At 41.7% G+C, this 10,035-nt stretch overlaps 1 protein-coding gene across 2 annotated transcripts; it reads left to right on the top strand.

Annotated features, from left to right (window-relative positions):
- The first annotated feature begins 219 nt into the window (after positions 1-219).
- SLC1A5 (solute carrier family 1 member 5) lies at positions 220-8,693 on the top strand. Of its 2 annotated transcripts, XR_010085295.1 has the most exons (9): positions 220-916; positions 3,118-3,160; positions 3,252-3,326; positions 3,432-3,598; positions 4,213-4,446; positions 5,947-6,141; positions 6,856-6,990; positions 7,556-7,839; positions 7,903-8,693. XR_010085295.1 is itself a non-coding variant. In XM_063431797.1 (8 exons), exons 1-8 carry the CDS (start codon positions 408-410, stop codon positions 7,779-7,781), a joined length of 1,584 nt encoding a protein of 527 aa, XP_063287867.1. In that variant the 5' UTR covers positions 220-407; the 3' UTR covers positions 7,782-8,693. The 2 variants fall into 2 exon arrangements, 1 of the variants encoding a protein (XP_063287867.1); XM_063431797.1 differs by having other exon boundaries at positions 7,556-8,693.
- The last annotated feature ends 1,342 nt before the right edge of the window (positions 8,694-10,035 follow it).

Genomic DNA, 10,035 nt, shown 5'->3' with positions numbered 1-10,035 from the left:
GGGGTCCTGTAAGGAAAGGTTTTTTAAAGTTCTATTTCCCTCCATTACTGGGTGGCCATGGATACATTGTAACTGGCAGAGCTTGACGTCATCAGTTCCGTGGAACGATTGCATCACTTGCATCCGGCAAGCTGGCCAATCAGCGGCCTATCAGCCTTCGGCTCCTCCCCTCCTCGCTTCCATGTGTAGGTTCGCAGTAAGCCCCGCCCCGCCGCGCCGGGTTTGGAGTGGCTGTCCGCGCGGAGATGCTGTCAGTGTGAGTGTGTGGCACGCGGCGGGCAGGACGCAGCTCTCTGTCTCTCTCTCAGAGCCTGGAATCCCCAGCCGTGACCTCATCACTGCGAGACCCCCAGCCGTGACCTCATCGCCCGGTGCCCGTAGCTGCACGTGTCTGCCTGGAAGCGAGGATGAAGGAGTGTAACGGAGCCACCCATTCCCCCGGGGATCCCCCCGTGCCGCCCGCTCTGTACCGGCCCAAGGAGGAGCCCACACCGGGCTGCCGGTCCCGCCTGACCCGCTTCCTGCGCGGGAACATGCTGGTCCTGCTCACCATCCTGGGGGTCCTGCTGGGCGCCGGGCTGGGCATGGGGGTGCGGCCGCTCGCCCTCTCCAAGGCTCAGATCGCCTCGTTCGCCTTCCCCGGGGAGCTGCTGATCCGCCTGCTGAAGATGATCATCCTGCCGCTGGTGGTGTGCAGCCTGGTGTCCGGGGCAGCCTCCCTGCAGCCCTCTGCCCTGGGCAAGCTCGGCGGCTGGGCGATGCTCTTCTTCCTCGTCACCACCCTGCTGGCCTCAGGGCTGGGAGTGTGCCTGGCACTGCTCATCAAACCCGGGGTGGGGGCCCAGGTCAGCACTGGAGACGGGGATGGGATCCCTGAGGCTAAAGAGGTGGTGGATTCCTTCTTGGACTTAATTCGGTAAGTGGCTGTCTGTGTGGTTACTGTCATGGCTCGCTTACAGTGACCATCTGAGTGCTGACAGTGTGCCTGCCAGCGTGGCTAACTACCAGCCATAATGGGCTATGACATGCTCTGAGTGCTGACAGCTGCTGTGTACAATCCTCACACTGTCAGCACTGTGGACTATATAGAATGGTTTACTGATGATAGTATGTATCTGTTGGTTGATGACTGTCTTTGGACACTCTCTTGCCCTTGTAGACTACTATTGGCTAATGCTCTGATCACTGTAACAAGTTCACACCTGTCACTGTGTCAACCTCCCCATGGTCTCTATAATATGGAGTTTATGGATCCAGACATGACCTCTAAAAAATGTGCAATATTGGAGGAACAGATCAGTCGTGATCCCCTTCATTACCAGGGGTTTTATTCATATCCCAATTTGACATCCTTTGTAATCTAGTGAGGTGTCAAAGCTGTGGAAATAGTTCAGTAGCAGAATTTTTTTTCATTTTGCTAGAACTCCAAATTTAAGTGAATAAATCCAATGCTTTGTTATAAAGACTAGCACTCACCGAGGCACACATCTTCCCAGTGTAGCCACTGTTAAAATATTGAAATATATATATTTTAGTCTTGTATGTCAATGTGTGTGTGGTATATAGAGCATTGTTTATATATATATATATATATATATATATATATATGTGTGTGTGTGTGTGTGTATGTTTTTCTATTACCCTGTGTAATAAAATTTAAGCTGTTCCTCTAACAAATTGGGATAACAATTTACATCGTGGTACAAAACTCTGTTCTAAGCATTCGAACATCTCTTTATACCGGTGTTTCTATAAACACATGTCTATAGTTGGTTTCCACAGTGGTGATGTGTTCCTGTCTTGAGCTGATGCAATTTCAGCTGCTAGTTGCGTGTCCCATGTGTTATCACAAAGAGAACGTCCCCTAACCATTGACGTTAATACTGTCATTGTTAAGTCTATTTGGGAGACACGTGGTGACAGTCGTTCCCTTCTTCGTTTCCTTTTCTAATAAAATAGCTCCTCTTGTCGGTAGGATCTCCTTAGATCTTTTCTGTAGTGATGCCAATAGGCTTTATTATGAGTTATTTTCAGGGAAATTGAACATATAGTAGCCATAACTGTGGTTTTTAAGCAATGATTATACTGTATGGTCATGCTAGTCAAATCTCTATGATATGTGCATTTTAATGGGTCCCTCAACCGAATTTGCAATTTATGCTAAAATAAAGAACTTGACAAATTCCTTTATTTATGACCACCTTTTACCTTTTTGTTTTTTCCTTGCCTTCTTTGCTAACCATTTTATACTCTGATCAGATCACATTTCATGTTTACACAAATTGGTGCAAACATTCTAAAAATACCTCGGTTAAGGTGACCCTTGGAGAGAGTTTGAAATGACCTTAGATAAAGAGAAGTTGGGCATTTTAGGACTTGAATCCAATGTTGCTGCACTATGTGCATGATGCACAGCTCTATTATTTTTATAGCACCAACAAATTACGCATCGCTGTACAATATAAAATCCAAAACGGCTTTTCAAGTCCTTGCGGCAACAGATAAGGAGAGGTTAACCCCCTAAGGGACCAATGATGTTAATTGCCATCATCACAATCCGTTGCCTTCATGCAATATCTAGTTTATTCAACTTTTCTCAATATACACAGTTATGCCATAACTGAGTAATCGATTCTGTTATAATACTGGATTGTAAAAGAGAAGGTTGATGTGATGGAATTATTAGAATTTGATTATTAGCGTTCTATGGGTTATTGCTCTTTATGATAGAAGCTGGCTGTTGGCACATGTGCTGTGATACATTGTGTTCTTTGTGCTTCATGGGGAAAACCTAATCCGAAACAGCTGGAGTGTCAAAGGTTGGCAATCCCAGTTCGGTTTATAAATGTATTCACATTTCTCTCCGACGCTATGTTTCCCAATTATATGGTGTTTTCATTGCCTGTCTTCAGTCTCCATATTTGGACATCTCCTTGGTTTAGAACAGGAGTTCCCAAAAGGAAGATCCTCAGATGTTTTAAAACTACAACTTCCATGATGCTTTGGCATTCAAAGCATCACGGGAGTTGTAGTTCTACAACATCTGGGGATCTGCCTTTTGGGCACCCCTGATTTAGAACATATAACTCATTCAGTGTTTTTTGTTTTTCTTTCCAGGAACATCTTTCCTTCAAACTTGGTTTCTGCAGCATTCCAATCGGTGAGAGAAAGCTTTCTGATGACACTCATACTTGCATGAGTCTATTCTGTCTCCATAACCGCGCTAATGAAATGTATATTTTTGTCTCCAGTATTCCACCAGTTATAGACTTGAATTAAGAAATGCATCAGACCCAGCAGGAGGCTATAACATTACATCGGACAAGGTGAGGGCCACTACTGGCATGCACAGTCATAAAGCGTCTTGGGGGGTTATGAGCCTTTTGTTTCTTTTTCTTGTCTTTTGCTCATGTTACATTTTTGTATCTCAGGTTCCCTATGGGCAAGAGGTGGAGGGGATGAACATCCTGGGACTGGTAGTCTTTGCCATTGTTTTTGGTGTGGCTCTAAGAAAGTTGGGAGAAGAGGGCGAGATTCTTATAAAATTCTTCAACTCCTTTAATGAAGCTACTATGGTCCTTGTGACCTGGATTATGTGGTGAGTCTCTTTCTCCGAGTTGGTAGCAGGCAGAAAACCAAGGAGCACACACAGTTTCAATTAAACTTGCGCACATATGCCTTTCATCTGGGCCTGATTTAGTCTATAGATGACCAAATCGATTCATTTGGCTTTCCTGATTAATTAACTTGTTTGTCTATGAATTGACAGATGATGTTGTTCTGTGCAGCTAAAAGGGATTTGTGCACCAGTCTTGTTTCAATACGTCTAATGTTAATTTTATACTTTAGAATCTATACTACTCTTAAAAGATAATTTGTTATTTCGCTTGTGATGTGCATGGTATTTTTTAACATTGTGTTTATATTCTTGTTTTGCTAATGTTCCGGGGTTCTTCTTTTTATACATTGAATTAGAAATGCAAACCATAACAATCTTAAACCTTTTTATTTGACCTTTACATGGTACTATTATTATTCTGAATCTATTTTAATTTTCCTGCTTGTACCAGGCACTCCCGACTGGTAATACGTGTTCACTCACTTTAATTTTCGTTGAGACTGGTATCCATTAGCCAATATTTACTTACACCTTGCCAATGACATGTCCTGTGCTAGTCTGTCTATTAATAAACCCATTTTCTGTCTCTGAAGGTACGCCCCCGTGGGTATCATGTTCCTGGTCGCTGGTAAAATAGTGGAAATGGAAGACGTAATCCAGCTGTTCACTAGTCTTGGGAAGTACATTTCCTGTTGCATTCTGGGACACTTCATTCATGGATTCATCGTCCTCCCACTAATTTACTTTGCCTTCACTCGGAAGAACCCTTACCAGTTCCTCTGGGGCATCTTTAGTGCTCTCGTCACTGCGTTTGGGACATCATCAAGGTTTGTATCACATGATCGTACTGTTACAAAATATCCTACACTTCAATTCGTGAGAACATACACAGAAAATGCAAAGGAATGCTCTAAGTAGCCACTACAGGTCCCTGCTTTGTTTAGCTTGCTTGGGGTCTGTTGGCACGGTTTCCTGGTTTAAGATCAAACCTTTAATGAACAGTCTGATATAAACTGGGACTCTTCTCTGCTGAGACTTCCCCCCCCATCTCTGTAATGAGCAATTGGCAATTCTGCTTTATTCATTTACAATCCATGTATGTTTCATTTGTGGAAATTTTAAACATTCGATGATTCTTCGTGCTGGCTGCGACTAGTTAAAATGTTTTTGTTCTTTATGTGTCACAAGTAGTTTTCATGCCCTATTGGATGTGTAGGGGCCACTACCACTAATTTCTGGAATGTAATGTAATCTCTTTCCGCATTCCAAAGAAGGTCATAGAGTAATGCGATACTCTTCACTTCTACTTTAACTGGTCATATGCTAAAACTAGAGTCTGACTACCTTCAATGTAATGTGAGTAGTGTATACATGGAACCACCTGCAGACGTACTGGATATTGGTAGAGAAGAGTCAGACCTTAGCAGTGTAAGGGGTAGCTTGAGCTGCTGAGTTTTTACAGCTAGTTGAAATCGAGTGCATATAGGTAGCGAAATTGAAGATCCACCTGACTATGTCTTCTGTATCGGAAAGCTAGTAGTATAAACCAGGGGTAGGCAACCTTGGGCACTCCAGATGTTGTGGACTGTATCTCCGCTGATGGGTTGCTAGTGTTATAACTATGAGCATTATGGGGGATATAGTGCACAATATCTAGAGTGCCGAAAATTGCCTACCCGTGAGCAAAACCATTGTGTGTTTTTTTTTTTTGTTTTTTTTTGGTGTCTTAGGAGGCAGGTAAATGACATGCGTTACATTAACTAGACAACTGACTTTTTAAAAAGGAAATTTGATGTCAAAGGTGTCTCGTCTGCAATTTATGTGTAGTTATCAGGAGTTTGTTTTGGGGTTGATCCTTGTCACTTCTGGCAGCATACTGCCCATAGGTAATTAATGCCACCGCCACAGGACCCTGATCAGCACATAGTGCCCAGTATCTATTCATGTTTTTCATGATCCTCAATTATTAGGAATAACGCTTTGCCAGTGGTCCCTGATATAAACCCTGAACTAAATCAAATGCCTAGAAATTTGTTGTAATGAAAGTTACTGAACTCTAGTAAACGTATGCTATCTTTATCTTCTGTGCTTTATTTTCGGTTGCAGGATTAAAGGGTGGAGTTGTACCTTTTTTTTTTTTGTGTGTGTGTATATAGACTTTCAAGCTAAACAAAACCTGTTTGGTTTTATACCACACCCCTGTTCATGGGAACAGCTGTTGGGCTGGTAAACAAAATGCACATGTGGTCATGATATAGAATGTATCTCTAACCTGTGTGTGTAATTTGGGGTTAGGCTGATCTCACTACTCACTCTCTTTCCTCCAGCTCTGCCACGCTGCCACTGATGATAAAATGTGTGGAGGAACGGAATGGGGTATCTAAGCAAATCAGCAGATTTATCCTTCCAATAGGAGCAACGGTCAATATGGACGGAGCGGCTCTGTTTCAATGTGTGGCTGCAGTCTTCATCGCTCAGCTCAATAGCGTTTCCCTCGACTTTGTCCAAATCATCACCATCCTGTGAGTAGGACTGATAAGCGCTAGCTTCATACAATCTATTGTTAACTCCTGCAGACGTGCAGTGTCTTTCAAGAGCAAAGTAGTAACTAATGCAGAAATCTAAATTCAATCTTTGTTTCCTTAAAGGTTCTCCCCAATATAAGATATTAATTGTTCCCAAAAACTGTTACTTTTGTAGAGTTAACTTTCGTCCTACAATAGTTATGCAGTGGAATTTTATAGATCATACGTTACAGCTTTACATTTGGCTTGTCAAAGGGCTAACAGATGTAGAGCATGTATTTAGTGTGAAAGATTAGTAGTTATAGTTCTGGCATGTGTCTGTCTTATGATATATCATACATAGATTACACTTTATTACTTACCTAGTCATTTGTACATTAATGGATGACCGATCCACCTTCTAAACTGCTCATCTTTTTATTTTTGCTTTGCAAAACACCTACATTGGACTGATCATTCCCTTAGTGTTTTCAGTGTAAGTTGAGCCTCAAGCCATTGGCATTCTGTTCAATGCCATGCCAACTTCTAAACCAGAAATAAGTGCAATGGGGCTTATAGTTTCTAACAAGGAAGTGGTCAATTAAATGGACTAATTGGCCTTTAAGTCACGTGTGAAACCGGTATTGCGTCTTTTTATAGATTACCCATCACCTTCCTGTGTTCTGCTACTCCTGGCCCCCCTAATGTTATGTTTTTGCTTTTATTTCCTAGTGTTACAGCGACAGCCTCCAGTGTGGGGGCTGCTGGGATCCCAGCTGGCGGTGTTCTCACCCTTGCCATTATCCTAGAGTCCGTGGGACTTCCAACACATGATATCTCTCTTATCCTTGCTGTGGACTGGCTGGTGTAAGTAGAGCTCTACATTTCCTCCTTCCTCTACCAATAATCAGTGTGGTTATGTAAAGCATCGTGGGGACAGCAGTCCATAGGCTTTGCCAGAGTAAGGGTTTGAATTTAATTCCACTAGTTATAAATAAATAAATCCCAGTTATTTTAAATGTCTAATTCATTCCTCTGCATCTTGCTATATTTGGAAACCAAAACACCTTGTCCTAAATTTAATTTGGACCTGGTCACTGAGAATGTGCTGAGTAGCCAGACGCCTCCATGCTGTTTAGTTTGCGAGAAATGCACTTTGAAACTAAATATTGGGAGGACGTGTATCTAAGCAGCCGGGTCAAACCTGCTCTGGTTTCTTGTTTAATGGGAAAGAGCAGCTGCAGCCTTTGGCTGTCCGAGAGCACATGGCTCGCACTGGGGGCGTTGGGTAAGAATGAAAAGCCAGACACCAACCTTATGAGCAGCTGAGCTTTTATTTAAATTTTATTTATTTTTGAAAGAAGGGTTAATTTTCTTCAGAACTAAAACTAGTGCAAGTATATCCCTTCTCACTCTCTTCCTTTCTCTACAGTGATCGCACATGCACAGTACTCAATGTGGAGGGTGACGCTTTTGGGGCAGGTCTCCTGCAAGTCTATAGCGACCGTACAGCCAAGAAGAACCCTGAAGATGTAGATCTTATTGGAGTGAAAGTGGATTCATCGGCAAAGACTCTAGAGGATGATCCACTCTTAGAGAAGGATGTTAAAGTGTTCATAGATGGAGCAAGGTCAGAAGAAGAAGAGTCTAAAATGTGAGGACTCGATGAAATTTGTGTGATCATGTCTACAAAAGGACTTTTTTTTTTTTTTAGAGCTGAATTTTTACAAACAGCCCTGATCTTAAACAGGCAGACTTTTTTTTTTTTTAAATATGTACATTTATTATTATTTTTTTTACTTGGACCATAACTTATCTTCTAGAGCAAGGACTTGACGGTACCTTCTCCACTTGGGTGCCCTTAATATTTATCCCATAATTATTGTAAATGGACATATTGATCCTAATCTGCCTCCCTTTTAGTCTTAGGTTCTTATAAATGCTGCAGGGAGCTGTCTGTGACTGACAGCCCCAGTGTGTATGTGCTATGAGAGAATGTTGCTATGTGTAGTGGTTCTGGGTTAGTAGTTGTATGCGTGTAATTTTATTGTGTGATAATTATACAATTTTATCAAGGATCCGTGTAAATATTGGACCAAATGAAAGCGGCAGGCACACGCTGAGCTGTGTCCTCCTGTATACAGGCATCATGTAAGTCAATCATGATAAATACTGTTTCCCAACCCATCACTGTAATGCTGTCCACATGCACCTGACCTCCGGGTTGTGCATTAAAGTCTGTTACAAACGCTCGAACACCCCAAGCACTTACACTGGTGTTGGTCAAAATGGATACAACCCCCCCGATGTTTTCCAGCCTTAAGTTGCACCTCATCATTATAGCTGTATAACAGCTGAGGAAGTTACCTTGTTTGGACACTCAAAATTAAACTGACTTTATAGACAGAGGTAAACACAGTTTGGGCTGTGCCCGAGGCTGCAAGGTCAGAAGATAAAAGGATTGTGGAATGGAGAAAAGAACATAATAAAAGACCAAAAATGTTTGTGCTTGTCTTACTGGTTTGTGGGAGGCGGTGGCTTGCCCTGCATATGGGGTGTGAACCACAGATTTTGTACTAACGAGGGTCATTGTATAAGAAAGGATGACAGTCACGATTTATGGAATAATTCAGCTCATGTGAGTAAAGTAGGGTAACTGTTTCAGTAGGTATCACCTGGCTTTGAAAGACTGTCTGAAATTTTGTGCAAACAAATGCCTCAAAAACCAGAATCGTTCTGTGTCGACAGTACTAATATCTAGACTGTTTTATTTATTGGTTGGCTTGGGAGGATAATGTCTTTTCCACCAGAAAATAAAAAATATGCGAAGACTGCAATGCTTAAATTTCTTTCCTCGTTATCCATGTAACTGTGGATCATGAGCTAACTCATGGATGTATGAAATGTGTACATAATCACATTGGTCTTTCAGTACTGTTAGTAGAGCCTAAGTTTTGTCTAATACAGATTACTTAAAGGTAGGCAGACAATGTAATAGAGCAGCAGGAAATGCTAGCAGAATGCTTGGTTGTATAGGGAGAGGTATTAGCAGTAGAAAGAGGGAAGTGCTCATGCCATTGTACAGAACACTGGTGAGACCTCACTTGGAGTATTGTACGCAGTATTGGAGTCCGTATCTTCAGAAGGATATTGATACTTTGGAGAGAGTTCAGAGAAGGGCTACTAAACTGGTTCATTGATTGCAGGATAAAACTTACCAGGAAAGGTTAAAGGATCGTCACAGGTATAGCTTGGAGGAAAGACGAGACGGGGGGATATGATAGAAACATTTAAATACACAAAGGGAATCAACACAGTAAAGGAGGAGACTATATTTAAAAGAAGAAAAACTACCACAACAAGAGGACATAGTCTTAAATTAGAGGGACAAAGGTTTAAAAATAATACCAGGAAGTATTACTTTACTGAGAGGGTAGTGGATGCATGGAATAGCCTTCCAGCTGATGTATTAGAGGTTAACAGAGTGTAGTAGTTCAAGCATGCAAGGGATAGGCATAAGGCTATCCTAGCTCTAAGATAAGGCTAGGGACTAATGAAAGTATTTAGAAAATTGGGCAGACTAGATGGGCCAAATGGTTCTTATCTGTCGTCACATTCTGTTTCCTTGCACCATAGCCTACAATAAGCTATAGAAGTTATGGTGCTCAGTGTTAAATATTTGTGTTAAAATATTTCTATTGTGACAAGAATGTGTTGCACATTTAATTTTAAAATATCCACCGAATAATATAATAGGTTAATGTAGGCCTGTCTGGCTAACATTTGGCCTTAAAACTGGGGTGGAGACAGGATATATTTTGCATTTTTTTTTTCTATGAGGGAAAAAATATGTAAAATATTCAGGTTGAGGTTCTGTATTGAATTTAACATTCCATATATGTCACACCCAGT

This window comes from Pelobates fuscus, chromosome 9, assembly GCF_036172605.1.
Source record: "Pelobates fuscus isolate aPelFus1 chromosome 9, aPelFus1.pri, whole genome shotgun sequence".
In the NCBI taxonomy this organism is placed as follows: Eukaryota; Metazoa; Chordata; class Amphibia; order Anura; family Pelobatidae; genus Pelobates; species Pelobates fuscus.
Note: the sequence above shows the minus strand (reverse complement) of the source record. Positions and strands in the feature narration are given on the sequence as shown.

Bases quoted from the DNA above. Each gene is read 5' to 3' on its own strand.
- SLC1A5 (XM_063431797.1), top strand. From the start codon at position 408: ATGAAGGAGTGTAACGGAGCCACCCATTCCCCCGGGGATCCCCCCGTG. The intron at 3,327-3,431 runs GTGAGGGCCACT...TTTGTATCTCAG, and splicing joins ATAACATTACATCGGACAAG to GTTCCCTATGGGCAAGAGGT. The intron at 4,447-5,946 runs GTTTGTATCACA...TCTTTCCTCCAG, and splicing joins GCGTTTGGGACATCATCAAG to CTCTGCCACGCTGCCACTGA.